Source organism: Aythya ferina (genome assembly GCF_964211825.1).
Source record: "Aythya ferina genome assembly, chromosome: 5".
NCBI lineage: Eukaryota > Metazoa > Chordata > Aves > Anseriformes > Anatidae > Aythya > Aythya ferina.
Window position 1 is genome coordinate 39,624,210 of NC_140301.1, and position 16,643 is coordinate 39,640,852.

The 16,643-nt window shown below is 51.7% G+C and overlaps 1 protein-coding gene across 1 annotated transcript; it reads left to right on the top strand.

The window, feature by feature from the left end:
- Nucleotides 1-780: 780 nt before the first annotated feature.
- On the top strand, nt 781-15,469 carry TMED10 (transmembrane p24 trafficking protein 10). Its single transcript, XM_084519708.1, has 5 exons — nt 781-1,072; nt 4,156-4,276; nt 8,798-8,871; nt 12,660-12,786; nt 13,231-15,469. Exons 1-5 carry the CDS (start codon nt 815-817, stop codon nt 13,350-13,352), a joined length of 702 nt encoding a protein of 233 aa, XP_084375834.1. The 5' UTR covers nt 781-814; the 3' UTR covers nt 13,353-15,469.
- Nucleotides 15,470-16,643: the final 1,174 nt, after the last annotated feature.

Consider the following 16,643-nt stretch of genomic DNA (forward strand, 5'->3'; position numbering starts at 1 on the left):
TGCCCTTAGCTGCCTGTTCCTGCCACAACTTGCACGTCTTCCCCCAGGCCTGGCCCTGCGGGAGGCGAGGTGCCAGCGGGCAGGGGCCAAGGGGGAAAATGGAGCTGAGGGGTTGCGGGGAGAGACCACCAAAAGCTGGTATGGCTGCGGTGTGGTTATTCGGTGCTGCGTTCCTAAAAAGGCAAATACTTGAAGTATGCATGACCAAAATATATTAAAAAAATGTAGGTCTGAGCACACGGTGGAGAGGGAGGGGGAAAAAAGCCCTTTTGAAGCTGTCAGAATTTTGTTTGCTGTCAAAAGCACTCGTGTGCTTCTGCCACTGTCATACGGTATTTGCATGGTGCTGGTCCAAAGGAGCGAGCTGCCTGATAGAGCAGCTTTGTTGGCTGATGATGACAGGGGGAATTACTCGGGAATTAAAAAAAATATATATAAAAATATACTATGTGACGTTAGGAAACAAGCACATCTTCCAGGGGAGGGCTTGGGAGGCGTTCAGATATGGGTAAATGTGTGATATGGGTAAATGTGTGTGAATTTAGACTGTGCGCACCTTGCTGTGTGCCTACGTGTTTTATTTTATTTTATTACAACACCTCGGGCAAAGCCGTACCGAGGACCCCCTCATGGAGGTGCCGGCCATACCCCCCCCCCCCCCCTCACAACGGCCGCCCGTGAGGCGAGGCCCCGCCCCGCGGCGCGGGCCCGATTCGAGCGCCAACGGCTCCCGCGGCGTGACGCAGGCGGCGGCGGCGGTCACGTGGGGCGGAGCGGGGCGGAGGCCGGCCCCGTCGCTGCCCGAGCCGCCGCCATGCCGCTGCCGCTGCCGCCGCCCGGCCGCCCCCGACACAGCGCCGGGCCCCGGCCCCGGCCGGCCCCGCTCCCGCTGCTGCCGCTGCTGCTGCTGCTGCTGCTGCTGGCCGGCCCGGCGCGGCCCATCTCCTTCCAGCTGCCCGGCAAGGCGCGCAAGTGCCTGCGGGAGGAGATCCACCGCGACACGCTGGTCACCGGCGAGTACGAGATCGGCGCCCCGCCGGGCTCCTCCAGCGGGCCCTCCGCCAACCTCAAGGTGACGGCACCGGGACCGCCACCGCCACCGGCACCGGCACCGGGACCGGCACCGCCGCTGCTCGGCTCGGCCCGGCCCGGACGTGGCGCGGGGCGGGGCCGGGGCGGGGCTGGGGGGCGGCGGGGCCCGGCCCGGTGTGGGGGCAGGGGGACGGGGCCGGGCCGGGGGGCGGGAGGGGCTGCTCGGGAACGGGGTCACGGCGCAGCCGGGCACGTGGAGGCCCTGCGGCAGCTGGCCCCGGTTGTGGGCTGCCTCTGGAGCCCTGCTTTTGGTTTATTTTATTTTATTTTATTTTTTTATTTTATTTTATTTTATTTTATTTTATTTTATTTTATTTTAAATCTGTTGCATCATCTATAAAAGGACATGTGTCTGTATGTGGGCAGCTTACATGCTTGAAAACCTTCCCCTGGTGAGGCACGTGTTTCGGGTTGAGCACATCCCCCTGTCTTGTCTCTTACCGAGCATCCTGCTTCTCGGGTTGCCTACCCTGACCCCGCAGTCTCTTCCAGACCCCCCTCCTTACAGAGGCCTTGCCTAGGGAGGTGGTGAACACTTCAGTCTCACTCTGGCTTTGCTCCTGAAGCAGGTACCCAAACAGGAGTGCTTCTGGAAGCTCCATTTGACCAGAGCTATGAAGTTCCATTTTGCTGAAACTATAAAATCAATTTGATGTAAAAATCAGTAAGTGAAGGTCCCACGCTACTCTCAAAAGCCACAATGGGCACATAACCACCTATGCCATTCCTGCTTTCCATCTTACCGCTCAGGTGCAGCCACCTGATGCTCTGGGCCTGCTGTGAGTGTGGCAGTGCCTGTGCTAGGTGCATGCTTCTTGCTCCTTGTGTCCCAGTTGCTGTGAGAAAACACAGCTCAGGACATCCACCCGCAGTGGTCTCGCTCCTTCCTTGCTGCCTGGCCTGCTCCGGTCCCCGGGATGGGGCCACCCGAAGGTGGGAGGCTGGTGGTTAATTGTGGCCGTGCTCGGTGCAGCTCCCATCCGTGAGCTGAGTGGGGTGTTTGTGGTGCTCCCACACCAACAGTGGCAGCCTCTGTTGCAAGGAATCCTCGCGCCCTGCCAGCTGGCTGCAGCAGGGAGCCTCGGGGCGGATGACGTCCCGCCGGCATCACATCACGTGCGGCTGTGCCGTTGTAGGGCCTGGCGGGACGGGGAATCGCTGGGCTCTTTGTCAGGGGCGAACAATGCCCTGCCTGTGGAGGGCCGTGTTACTGTAAATAACGTTTGAACATCATGAAAAATCCCTTTCAGGTCAGCCTCTCCCCCGCAAGTGTTCTGGCTGGGCTTTTAGCAGCTTCTCCCACCCCCGCACACCCAGCTGAGCTGATGCATGGGGCTGATTCGGGGAGCAGAGCACAGCTCTTGCCATCTCAGATCCCGATTGTGGGCAGGCCGTTGGAGCTGGAAAGGACAAAACCAGCTCAAGCAGCGCAATATCCTCTCGCTAAAGATTAGCTCTGCTCCCAGAAAGCCCTGAGGGAATAATGCTGGAAACAACGGGGGCATTTGAGGGCTTTCTTTGCGGTGTTCTTGTCGCACAGCTTGGTGAGAGCCCAGTGCCAGCCCAGATGTGCAGCCAGGCAGGTGCCCTGGTTTCCCTGCAGCACGCGGTGACCGGGACTTGTGCCCGTGTGCCGTGCTGGCACGGCCAGGTGCCGGCAGCCTGTGCCCGGCTGCGTGGCATGCGCTCATTTGTGCGCAGCTCAGACGCAGGTGGAGCTCTGAAAGGGAGCAGCCACGGAGGCTCCAAGGTGTTCTCAGGTAGACAATGCCATATGGCACAGGGGCAGCAGCTGCACGTCCTGCAACACATGGTTATGGAGCAATCTGTGTGCAGGGGGAGCTTGTTCCTTATGCCCTGAGGCTGCAGGATTTATACCCTTTATTATTTTTCCTGCCTAGTGTAGCAACTCATTATATCCACGTAAAAGTCTGTACCTGTTCCGAATATGAGCAAGCAGTCAGTCTCAGTGCTGTCCTGTGGCAGGGAGTTAATTAGGTGTTGAAATAAGAAAAGGAGCGTTTTCCTAAAATCATTTTGGGTACGTAGCCTTTCCATATGGCTCTTTTACAGGGAAACAAGGTTGTAGATTGCAAGGTTGTAGACTTCAGTTGTAAGGTGGAGTAAAGGAGAATGTCTGATGTATCTGCTCTGTACCACAAAATATGTTCTGCACCTCTGCCTTCCGCGTCCTTGAGATGATTCTCGGGCTCTTCAGACATACCTGCTGAGGGAAACCGGGAAACAATGCAGAGGAGAGTGCTGTTGATTTTCTTGCAGCATGGTAATGCCTGCATTTTTTTTACCCAACTCAGTGTATTTCGAGCAGCTTGACCTTTTAATTGAGCACAGCAATTGTCTCAGTCTGTGCCACGGAATGTGTGTCCTTTTTTACTCTTGGGTGAAGCATTTTTGTAGACCGTGTACAGTTTTTACCTATTCTGAGTAATTTCAGAGACGTAGTGCAAAGCAGTCATTACTCTGTCTGTGTAGTCTGAGTGAGTTCTCTGAAGTGGCCACTTCTATGGACCTTGGCACCCTGACCTTGTGTAACTTGGGGCCGCACTGATTGTTCATTTGTGGGGTAATAGATACACCCTTCTTTGTGTCATCTTCTGGGGAATGAGCCTTTTTTGTCCCATAAGGCTTCTCTGCGTCTGCTACCATGGGAGTTTCTGATTTTTGCTTGCAAAAAGAAGGCAGCGAATGACAGTTTGGCACAGCTTGAGTTCCTAAATGCAGCCTGTATTCAGGGGTTATAGGAGGAAGAGAAATCGGTGTGGCTTTCGGTTTTGGGTCGGTTTTCTTTTTTTTTTTTGGTTTTGTTTCTTTTTCTCTATTTGTTTTGTTTATTTGTTTGAGTTGGTAGTTACAGAGAGGCACTCCGGCTTTGTCAGCTCGGTGGGGATCCGTAGGGGAGGAGTTGATACAGGTGCAAAGAAGAGGGGAAACCTCCAAAATCAGAATGTGGCAGATCCAGGAGAACCTGTACAGGTTTTATGCTGAGTGATCCCGTGGCAGTGCAGTGCTGTTCCTTACCCTTGCCGTCTCTCTCTCACACAGATAACTGACTCGGCGGGACACATCCTGTACGCCAAGGAGGATGCCACGAAGGGCAAGTTTGCCTTCACCACTGAAGACTATGACATGTTTGAGGCCTGCTTCGAGAGCAAGCTTCCCGTGGGTAAGTGTCCTTTAGCTTCTGGTGAATTCGGGTGGATGTGTGCATGAGAGGTACGTGGATTGTGGTTCTGAGCGGAGTCTGCAGAACATTTTGCCTTTTAAAGCTGTTTCTCAGGAGTCTGTGGACAATCTTACTGGTGCAGAGCATTTGCTGTCTGTGTTGCATTTGGAAGTTAAGTATTCCCCTGTGGCTGCTGTACAGAGCGCTCAGGTTTCCTCTGAAAGAGGCCTAAGAAAGGGGAATTGTGTTCCTCCTACACAGGTCAGCACAGTCGCAGTGAATGGCAGCATCAGGGTGCAAGCCTCACCTCTCCTGCTCTTTTCATGCTTCTCATCCTGCAGTCAAGCCAGAACGGAGCATGATGCCATCGTTTCCAGGACCTGGCCTTTCTCCCCCGCTGCCCATCTCTCCCCATTAGCTAGAGTGTGACCTGCAGAGCGTGTGCTTGGCTGCAATCCTGTTAGGTTAGCAGCACGTGGAGGAGAACATGGCCGTGGTTTGCACCCACAACTGCGAAGCAGTCAATAAAGGGAAGGGGAAACGAGCCGGACGTCAGCTTTGCATTTGTGCTGCAGGGATAGTTGCCTAACGAGCACCGAGGCTCGTTTCCTGTGAGGTGACGCATGTGCTGCTCTGGGTGCGCGGGCTCATCCTCGGGACAGATGTGCTGAAAGCAGCCAGCACGTGGCTTCCAGTCCCCTGTGGTGTGGGTGAGCCTGTGCAAGCTTGTGAGTGCTCGCGTCTCCTCACCGTCATTGTCTGAGTTCTGCTCCCTGGAGCTGATTCTCCCGTGTCTTACCGTATAGACCCCGAAGAGCAGTCACTAGCAGCGTTCCCCGGATCTGCTGAAAGGCAGCATCTGCTTTGCTGCTCTGCTCCGTGCAGAAGATGCAAGTAATTTGCAAGCTGCAGAGAACTTTCCAGAAACAGAAGGCCATCTTTATCGGTTCGGGGAGGGATCTGGCTTGTAAAGCCTCTTCCATCATATTTTGCAGATGAGACAGTGACCCCAAATGCTCAGGGTTCTGCCTTTTCATGGTGAAGGTAGGGCTTCCCAGTGCTCCTTAACGCATCGAGACATGCAGGCCACGGTGACTCATCTGGGAGAGCTGCTGCTGCTATTTACTGTCCCACACCTGGGTGTTTGGGAGGCCTCCAGACAGTGCCACAAACCCTTTCAGAGATCACGCACTGAAGTGGGAGAGGCTTCTTTCTTTAGTTGTGTCTAGACTCTTACTTCAGTGCTTGTGACCAGAGGTTTCTTGCCTAGCCAGAGCCTCTTGTGGCTCTTTTTGTTGCGTCAAGTGTTTGCTCCTTGGCTTCCCTGCCTTGTTGCAAGCTTGTATTGGAGCTTTTGGTACCAACAAGGATAACATTTGTAAGCACAGCTTCTGCTCAGTGGCTAGTGTGGACTGAAGTACCAAAATCTAGAGCTGTTCAGTTGGGCAGTTGGATCTTCTTCCGTAGGCCTTCTCTTTAGGGTCCTTCAAGCTGCCAGTTTCTTCTTTGACCCAGGGGCCCCACAAACCTTGCTGACAATTTTTACTGCGTGATGGGTGTCTGCAGATTTCCCCTGCTTGTGCTGGATTTTAAGGAAATGTTGAAGCAAGGGAGGTGGCACCGTGAGGCCTGATCAGTGCAGGACTCGGTTGAGGTGCTGTGGAAGAAGTAACCGTGTCACAAGGCAGTGCCTCGTTTCCCCTTTAATGCAAGCAAGGGGATGGGGCAACTGACCAGGCTCTCTTTTCTCCCCATGTTTCTCCTTTCCTTTTCATAGTTACCTCTAGTAGGTGGTCAGGACTTGCAGTGCTGCAGCAAGGAGGGCGTTGGAGCTCTGGAAGAGGAGAACTGTTGGTAGAGGAAGCCCAGAGCCGTTGGGCCCTGAGAGATCTGAGCGACTGGGATTTCTCAATCCTTCACCGCAGAAATGAGGAAGAGGAAGTGAGAAGGAGATCCTGTGCAGAAGGCCCACACTAGGAGAGGGAAGGAGTTCTTAGAGTGCTCCTTGAAGCTGTGCATGTTCGTACGATGGGCTTTTTGCCCCGCTTCCAGGGTGGAAGGATCCTGTGACCAGTGATCTGTTCCCAAGGGCACTTTAGCATCACGAGCCAGTTTCTGACAAGCACAGCACCAGACCAGGTTGCCCAAAGCCTTGAGCACCTCCAGGGATGGAGCATCCACAGCTGCTCTGGGCAACCTGTGCCAGTGCCTCACCACCCTCTGGGTAAAGAATTTCTTCCTCATGTCTAATCGAAATCTGCCCTCTTCTGATTTAAAGCCGTTGCCCTTTGTCCTATTGCTACACTCCCTGATTAAAAGTCCCTCTCCCATCTCCATCTTTACCTCTTTGCTCCTTCCATAATCCTACTTTTCCCAACTTGGGGTTTAATACCTTATTTTTTCTGGCATTCTTTTGTGAAAAAAAAATGACCTCCAGTTCAACCACCTTGTTTTTGCATTGACTACAAATGAGGAGCTCCTTTAGTCTCCTAGGAAACAACTCTGTACTTGCATGAGATAACCTCTTGAAGACCCTGGGGGTTGTAGGTATCAGCTGGATGGCTTAGCTGGGACTTGCTGCTTTTTTTGGTTTGTTTTTTTACTGTGCTGATCTGATCTCTGCTCTGGTGAGCCCCAGCTGCAGGAGGTGTAAGGAGGCGCAGAGGATCTGATGAGCTTAAGGGAAGCTTCTGCTTGTGCCTTGGGCTCAGTAATCTTCTGGAAGAGCAGCTTGAGGTTTTCCAGGGCAGTCTCTGACAACGTTAACCTCTTGCAGAATGTCTGCTTTCCATCCCCTTGCTCCCAGCAGCTCTCATTTTTCTGCTTTCTTGGCAGCTCTCCCCTCCAGCCTTACAGATGAATCCTTCCAGTTCTGTTCTCTTCACTGTCCTCTTCATCTTTCTCATCTCCTCCTGGAAGCTCAAGTTGTCCAACCAAGTTGCTGTAATTTAAACAACATAAAAAAACCCCTCTCTGAACTGCATGCTTCGCATTTTCTTCTGCAGCTACTGTCAATCCCCCTGCCTGCCAGTCTGCAGGCATGCTGATAGGCATCAAAAGTGGTCAAAACTTGTGGCTGGAGGAAGGAGCACTGCATGGTTGTGTACAACACGTCTGTTAAAGAATGTGCTAGGTTTTAAGTTCGTTTTTACAGTAACTGGTCTTTTATACAAAAACATCCTAATTCTGATTTATCTATGAGGCTTTTAGGTGTCTGAGTGAGAATTTTGAGCTGCATTATCCCTCAGGAATTAAGAAACAGTTTGCAGATGATAAGGGTGATGTTGCTAGTGGATCATTCTGTGCACTGACAGCAGTAGAAGGTGGAGGTGATTCCAGTCTGCTGTTGGAAGAGCTGTTCAGTGGATAGAGACAAAAACTGGGGATGTTGCATTGAAGACCTGCAATATGTTGCTGCCTCTGGCTGCAGTGACCCCGTGTTACCTGTATGTTGAGTTTGCTTGTGGGCTGAGGGAACGTCCACCTGGCAGCTACCTAGGGCTCGGTGTGAGAATTGGACGTGCTCCTGGAGAAAAGCTCTGAAGTTCGCAGTGTGAGGGAATTCAGACCTTGTGCTGTGCTGGCAGCTCGCTGGGGACAACTGCGTGCCCCCAAGTGCTGGGCTTTGGGAATGTGTTGTGTACAGACATTTCCTTGGTGGGTGGTGGGGTGCAGTATGATGCTCGGGTCAGCTGATGTGCTGCATTCCTTTAGAGTGTCTTAAATGCATAGACGTTTCCCCCCCCCCCTCTTGTGAATATTCTCAGATATGAGAATTTGTAGCAGTTAAAAAACAAACAAGGAATTAGCAGTAGGCTTCTCCAGCAAGGGGCCACAGCCTTAAAAGATACTTGTGCTGTTGACTGCAGCCTTATCCTCCTCACTGTTTTTGTGGCTGCAGAAATCTTGTTTTTGTGGCTGCAGACATCTTGGGGTTTGCATTTGCAACGTGGGTCTGAGAACAGTGTGTCTGGTCAGTTCTTTCCCTGTAAAGATCCTGCAGTAAAGATGCTGCCTTCGTTTCTGCAGATAGTGCAGCATGTGAGGATCACTAGTCCCCATATGCTGCCTTCCTCAATTAAAGCAGCTTTCCTTCTCCTTTTCTAAATATAAAATCACTTCCCACCCCAGTAACCTTGGTGGCTGTTGGTGTACTTCCTGCGAGGAGGAACACGGGCTTCCCAGCTTGAAGAGTTGTCCCCCTGGTGACTTGAGCCAGGCTGCCTCGTGGCAGCTGGTATTCATTTCTAATCCTCTGCAGTTTTTACAGTGATTTGCATCCTACACACACTTAGCACTTTTGGTTACAGCTTGTTCCCATTATCTTTGGGAGGCTCTCCCTCAGCCAGGATTTATTCTGAAGTCTGTATTTTTAGGCTGGACTGTGCTGCCTCCGCAGTTAGCTGCAGACACGGAGGGGAGGGATGTTGTGAGGCCTTCCTCAGCGCTGGGGAGAGCGAGCTGGTGATTTCCTGGCAGGCTGAACATTTCGCACAATGAATCCTTTCATTATGCTTCCAGGAACAGGGAGGATGCCGGACCAGCTCGTGATTCTGGATATGAAGCATGGAGTCGAAGCAAAGAACTACGAGGAGGTATGTCCCCTGGCTGCCTGCCCCTCGGACTCCCCTTTCCCAGCACTCACGTGATGCTATTTGTAGATCTGGGGCTCATGATGGGAAGCCGTTTTCCCAGTGGTGATGAAAGCCTGTCTGCAACTTACAGTCCCAGGGAAGCTTTGTCTGCTAGGGGAAGAAAAAAAAAAATAAGTTGATAAATATCAACTGACATTCGTTCTGGGCTCTGGGAACTGGAGCCTAATGTGTGAACTTTTATTTATGTCTTTGCCAGGGCAGTGTGACCCAGCTTCTGGGCATAGGTATTACAAGCAACAAGATACTGAGATGTGCAGTTTCCCCTGCCCTAGCAGTGGAGGGTATTTTAGGTGAACGTCAGAGCCTCCTAAAGGTCAAGCTGCATCGTTACTGCCTTCCTCATTGGGAGATGTGTTGGGTTGACAGCCCTGAGACGGTGCTTGTGAGTTTCTAAGAACTGGCCCTATATCAGTGTAAAGGTATTTGGCAGTTGGTGTGAAATGTGTATTTGGTTTGCAGGCGTCACACTGGGAACAGGCATCAAACCCTGAACGTTCCCATCCTGGGAGGACACAGCTTGCTTAGCCCCGGAGCAGCTGTGAGGAATAGCAGTTGCTTTGTGGCTGGGCCAGTCTGGTGGTTTTGGGTGCTGAATTTTGATGGCTTCTGTGCTTCTGGCTTGCTGGAATTTGGGGTCGAGCAGCCCCCAGCAGAGCCTGAGAGTTGTTAGAGGAAAAAGGTTCCTGCCTTAGGGAGGAGAGGGCAACAGAGGAGACTGCGTACGGTGGCAGTTAGGGAACTGATGAATTTCTCAGATGGGCATGCTGGGTTCTGCTATCCTTCTGAACTCTGGGCTAGCCGTTCCTCCGTGGCTTACGTCAGTACAGTCACTGTATGTGAAGAGTAGAAAAACTGCTTGGGGCTGGGGAAGAGCAAAGCAGTCAGTGGGCAGTCTGTCCGGCTAAACCAGCTGTTGGAGGATTACGAGATGGTGAAATCCTACGTGGTGACCCCTGAGAGTGTAACCGGGAGGACTCTGGTGACTGTGTTTACAGAATGTCTTTAAAACAGCCCTGCAGATTACTCTTGAGTTACGTTATCAAACCCAGTACGTGTTACTCTTGTCCCCAGTGTAGCTCTACCAATAGAGAAGGGACAAATGTAGGAAAAGAAGAATTCAGACTTGCAGTCCCACCTGACTGGAGATCTCGACACTGCCAACAAGCATCCTTGCCTCGTGGGGACCTCTGAGGGACAGGCTGTGTCGAGCCTTGTTGAGTGGTGTGTCTGCGAAGGACACAGTCTCACCTAGTGCTTGTAAAGCTACTACTGATCTTTAGTCACTGTTTTGTAGTGTTTTGGTTTTTTTTTTTTCACCCTCTGCCCCAGGTTGCTAGAGTATTTGTGTTTTAGGACTTGACAGGTTGTTGTAAGGCCTCAGGGGGAAGGCTGCTGCCAGATTTCCCTCCTGGAATCACTGCCTTTTTGAACATTTTCTTCTTTTCAAAGCCAGCAGTGCCTTTGTCCTCCCCCCACTGGTTCTTGCTGAACTCCTACAAGAGTTGATGCAGGGGTTGGATTAGGGGCAGTGATGCTGTCCTGCTTGTGCGTGGGCATGGGCAGTGAGAGCAGGGATGATGTCCGTGCCTGGCTTCATGAACTTGCATAGGTGCAGATGTGTTTGGAGCAGAGGAGCTGGGAGAGTGATCCAGGTTAGAAAATCTTACTGCCCCGCTGCATGGCAGTGACGGGCCTTAGTTCTCTGGGATGGGAGAAACACCTTTCTTCAGTCAGTAAGTAGGAGTGAAAGGACTTTTCAGAGGACACCGAGAAGGCTTGGAGATTTAAACTTCTTAAAATTCCTTTCCGGATGAGCAACTCCTTGCCAGTTCCTGGCTACAGTCTCTCTCTGTGCTAGGCAGGCTTTGATGCACCTTTAAGTGGCCCCCGAGAAGCTCAGTGGAGTTGTCTCAGCTGTTTGTTTGGTACGGATGTTCTTGTGCCTTCCAAGACCGCGGTGTTCCACCACCACGGAGGCTCAGTGGGCTTTTTACAGACTGTCTTGGAGCAGCAGTGCTCTTTGGTTTCACTTGGGCTGAGAGAAATCCAGGTTGTGTGTGTGAGAGTACACGCAGGACTGAAATAGGCTGTCGTGTTTTTCTAGCTACACCTTTTAAAAGCAGCTGAAGGGATGTAGGATGGAGCAGAAAAAACAGAGTTTTTCCCAGGGGAACCGTTCAAGCCTGTGGGTATGGAAAAGTGCCCTCCAGGAGGATAACGGAGGCAGTCAGCTCAGGGTTGTTTTGTCAGCAGAGGTCCCTGACCCCTTGTCCCTGGTACAGACCTGCTGCTAGAGCTGTGTCAGCAGAGTCCAGGCTGTAGGCACGCTTGTGCTGCTGCTAGGTTTTTTTTAGCAAAGATCTGCTGGCAGATGTGCATCCTGGCCAGAGTTTTGTCAGTGCAGCCTCTTGACTAGAAAGCCGGGAGGGTTTTAACCTCTCATTTCCTACGCCCTCTTCGCACGTGTGCTCCAAGCTGACACTGCTGCGCTGGCAGATTTAACGTACAGCTCACCTCAGCATAAAACGGCTCAGATGACTGCTCGAGAGCCTGCTGCTTACCCAGATGTGTGTCATGCGAAGACCCTTCAGTGTCCTGGCGGTGTCTCAGCAGCGCTGCAGCTTGCCCGCTCCCCCAGCGCCACCTACTGCCTGCCGGTAGGGCTGGGGGTGCCTCCTGAGCCTCCTCTGCGTCACCGTGGGGACACCCGTGTGTTTTTGGTGCTGAGCCTTCTCCACGTGGCGTCACCCTGGCTTCCTGGCGTTGGCCTGTCTGTCAGTCGTGGTAGTGGCAAGTCCTGTGTGAGAACCAGAGTTTTCCAAAGCAGCCGTGGCAGGAAATGCAGTTAGGAATGTCCTTGTCACAGATTTTGCATGATGTTTAGTCGGGTTATGGTCGGGATCAGGGCAAGGACACGTGCTCATACGCTCAACTTCAAGTATTTCTGTTACGGAGTGAGCTTTCTAATTGAATTCCCTGTAGATGTTTCTTTTATATACAAGTCTGTAGCTTGCAGGTTGTGTGATCTGCACAAAAAGTGATGTCGTATCAAACCAGCTTTTACGAGGGAAGCGTATTTTTATCTTTCTGACTGGCTCAAGCGTAGCCCATCCCGTAGGTATTCCCACAGCGGCATCTGGTGGCAGCTGCAGTGCTCTGGAGCGGTGCAGCCCTGCCAGGAGCGTGTCCTGGCCTTGAGCTTCTCAGCTCACAACCCCCGGGCTCCTGTGGGTGTAAGCGAACCGCTGCTGTCAGGATCAGGCTGCCCCGACTTTCTGGGGCAACGTTTAGCCAAGCGAGTCTCGGCGCTAATACCCAGTGTGCACAGCCAGCAATATTACACACGTGTGTAAGTTAAAATCAACTTACCTTGAGCTGTGACTTACGTTCACTGGAGGTGTAGCCACATGGCAAGCTCCTCTGCCCACTCGTCAGAAGCCAACTGTGAGTAAGGGAATGCTAGGCCGAATAAGGAAGGATGTGTTGTATGCATGCTGAGCTCCTCTGGTGAGTAGGAGGGGCAGACCCGAGTGTGTTTCAGCAAACAGGTGGGAGAGGTGATAGCAGTTTATGCAGTGGGAGTTCCTGGCTCGTAGAGGTGTTTCCCGAGGGGGAAGGATGCCCCAGATCTGGAGTGTGTGAGGAGGAGTGGTGCAAAATGGCAGTAAAAGCCCGTGTAGGAGCTTTTGGCTTTGGTTCAGTGACTGCCTGACTCTCCTGTTTTGTAGATCGCTAAAGTGGAGAAGTTGAAGCCTCTGGAGGTAGAACTGAGGCGGCTGGAAGATCTCTCAGAGTCTATTGTGAATGACTTTGCCTATATGAAGAAACGAGAAGAAGAGATGAGGGACACGAACGGTAAGAGACTGTGCTCCTTTGGAGGGCTGGAGCTCTAAGACCCTTACTTCTGCTGAACGTGTTGTTAGGGAGAAGAAGCAATTACAGCAGTCTCTGCCTGTTCCGTTCCTACTAAGAGAAAGCCCTCTCTCTTCCCTTGAGCAGTCGTACTGTCTTGTTTCCCATTTCTAGAAACCATTTCTTCCTGTCTCCATTCCTAATGAGCATTAATCTCACCATTTCACGTTGCCCATTAACCGAAGTTTCACCTTGTTCCCTCTCATTGTTCCCCCTGCGTTTATTCTCAGGTACTGCTGGTGCTTGGGCGCCCTCGCCCTCACGGTGTTTGATATATTGCCTTTGACGTTTCGCAGGGGTGGGGAGAGAGGAGGGCGAGGTTCCCAGGGTTTTAAGGAGCATCCTGTGATGTCAGACTGCCGTGCAATGGGTTCTTGTCTCTTTCAGAATCGACAAACACCCGGGTTCTGTACTTCAGCATTTTCTCCATGTGCTGTCTCATCGGACTGGCCACCTGGCAGGTTTTCTACCTGCGTCGCTTCTTCAAGGCCAAGAAACTGATTGAGTAAAGGAACAAGTCCTCCTCCCCCTCCTCCCAGACCCAGCTGGACACCGCTGGGACCGGCCGTGCCCCCCGGAGCCATCTCACAGATGATACCCCCTGACTGGAGCTTTTCTGCAGGAACTTGGACCCCAAAGGGGGAGGGGAGCATAAAGCTGGAGGCAACTTGGGACTTGGGAAATCCTGTTGGATGTTGAGGGTGGGGCAGCTTGTGATGGGTTTGGGGTTTCCTGGGGCAGCGATTAAATAAAAAATGATGTTTCCGTGACAGCTGCAGCGAGCTTTTTGCGCTGTCTGTTCCCCTTTTGTAATCTTGATGATGTCTCCCATCTGTCTGTGACTGTAGTGTTACCCTGAGCCACTTGGTCCTGCTGAGCTCTGTAGGTGCCATGCAGCCAGCACCGGGGCGGAGTGAGGGATTCCCTGTTCTGACCAGCTGGGATCCAGGCCTCATGCAAACGAAGGTGAGGGCAAAGAAATAGGATTTACCATTCCAGCAGAGCTTGAGGATAATAGAGGGGGGTCCAAGGTTTGGTCCCTGTTGTGGACCTTGGCGTTTCTCCCTGTGGGAGCTGGTGGGTCAAGGCACCTGAGCATACGATGGTTCAGCCTGGAGTAAGGGGAGCCTTGGAAGGACGGCTTTGTAATGTGCTTGAGCTTGGAAAGCAGAGCCCTGCTTTGCTCAGAGAGGCTGTCCAGCCTTGGGCCTGCCCTTACTCCATGTGCTTGTCTTGGATTTGCCTCTCTTGTCCTGAAATGATGCAGCAATTTTCCTGAAAGCTGTAATCAGCGGCGACCTTTTGTGCAGAGAGAAGGCCTCAGATACAGTCACAGAGCAAATAGGAGCAGGTTATGCTAGGGAACTTGATCTTAAATTGAGCAGGAGACTTTTTTCAGCTAATAGCGTACCGTTTATTCAGCAGGCAGCTGGCTGAATCTCATTTCCTGAGACCTCAAAGCAAGGTGAGCTGCCGTTAATGTGGAGCGTGAAGGCCTGTGCCCTGCTTTGAGGTCTGAGGATGCAAGGGGTGCTTTGAAGGATGGCAGAGGAGTTGTTGGAAGAATGAGGATGATCTTGAAAAGCAGTACAGGGTAGGAACAGGCTAATGCTACATCCGAAGGGGGTCTGAACTGTGCCCTCAACAGAATTGTTCTTCTGTGCGGTACCACAGAGAGCAAGCAGCCTCTCATGGTTCCTCAGCCGTCCCGATGGAATTACAATGAATAAGCAGGCTGGGGAAAAACAGGCAGGTTAACTTCCTGGACCTACATACTGCAGTTTGTAGGCAGAGATTAAAATTCTTTCACCTTCTCTGCATTCCTTCAGAGCAAACGGTTCAGCAGCACAGCGTTCTGGTCTCATGTGCCTCGACCCTTCTGGCTAGGGAGCAGGTTATCATGGCCCTGGGTCCAGCCTACCATTTGGGAAAAAAGCATTTGTTAATAATTGACAACCTGAACCTGATCTATTGCCGGTGGGAACGGTTGTCCAGGGTGAGGCTATGGGAAAGGGTGAAAAGATGACTTACTGTCATCGAACAGCGTTAGTGTGTTGTTGCTCCTTTGCCATCACCAAGATCCTGGGGTTGTTAGTTCCACTGGCAAGTGCTTATATTGATTTTTCTTTTTTTTTTTTTTTTTTTATAAAGCCATATTAAGAATCCAAGTCCACTCCTCTCCCTTTATCCTTGTACGTTTTTAAAGCTGTTACACTGCAGAACAGCAGTGATGCCACAGGACTTAATTACAGAAGTCATTGGAAGGTAGCTTTAGGTCCTACAGTTTGAAGCCTGTAGATCTGTTAAGGTTTTTGCTTTTGTTTTTATATGAATTGAAAAGACAGTACAAGCAAGGGGCCTTCCCCGTCTTGTCCGTTGTGATTCCCTTCTCCCCGTCCTTCTCGGAGTATGAAGACACCGTTCTCTCAAAAATGTGGTGAGGCCTTACATCCTCCAGGTGACTGTTACAGTGTCATCGCTCTGGTTCTGCGCCTTGGTCCTCGCCGCGCTGGGGTGGGTACTGGGGGGGGGCAGATGTGGGGGACTAACGGATTTCTCTGTAATGACTGCTTGGGGGATTTTGTCAATTTTCTCAAATAAAATTGCTTTGGGGAAAAACAACCCACTTCAGTTGTCTGAGTCTTGTCCTCTGTTCTCTTTCTGGGGTTGACACAGCCGGTGATGGTCATTCCAAAAAACTACTAGAAGTTAACATTTGTTTTTTTCCCCTTCCACTCTTCCTAATCATGTCCCTCTTTACATGGAGGGGTCTTGAGGCCACCAGCTTGTCTTGTGCTTGGCTGTGAAATAGTGCTGGTGCTCTAGAGCACAAGGTTTGATTATTTTCACTGCCAGCTCCCAGGGAGAGTTTACTTCATTAAGTCAAATCAAATTACTTTCAGTTTCATGCTTTAGAGGAAGATTTAAATTGTCACAAAGATGAGTTTGCCCTTTGCGACTCGGCTGCTCAGTGAAGGGAGTGATCTGGTATTTACCTCCTGCTGCTGCCAAATCTCTGCCGAGCCTGTGATCCCTGTGCCAAGCAGGGACCGAGTGCGATGGCACACGGCAGAGCTGAGGCCATGTGAGAGCTTCAGAACTGGTTAGTGTTATCGGGGAGAGTTTGGAGAGTGGGAATTCCCAGATCTTTGGATAAGGATCAGTGTCTGCAAGTTCTTGCATGGAGGAATACTTGAGCATGTGAAATTGTACAGCTGTTTTCACGCGGTAGGTTGGAGGTGGGTCTGAGCCGCGCTGCAGATGCGGAGCTGCCCTGTTCGCTCTGTTTTACTTCTGGGAACCGGGCAGAATTGGAGCTGTTACAGATCCTTGGGTCTGAGCCCATCTTTGCGTGTGACAGATGCATCGCTGGTGAATCTGTAATTGCCTGTAGCAAACGGCATCAGACGTACCCAGCCTCTTCCACCCACTTGTCAATGTGACTAACAATTTAATTATCGCAGCGCTCACGCTGCGTGTGCGTGCCTTGAGAGACGAGCAGCTCGCACTCGGTTGCTCATTTCTCCCAAGTCGGTCAGATATTTGAGAAACAACCCGAGTGCACAACACCTGCTCTGCCTCCGAACTGGCAGATCGGTGCATTTAACGGTGGAGCAGCTGCTGAGGGACTTTTGGCTCCAAGTAGTTTGCCAACGTTGGCAGGATCATTAGGGGATTCCTGCCTCTGCGTTTCATAAGGTCCTCCAGCAAAGATCCTGGGAAAGTAGCCTGGGCTCTCCTACCCGCTGCAAATTCATTTAATGGATTTGTCTCATCTCTTTAGCTGTGCCCTCTGCTGT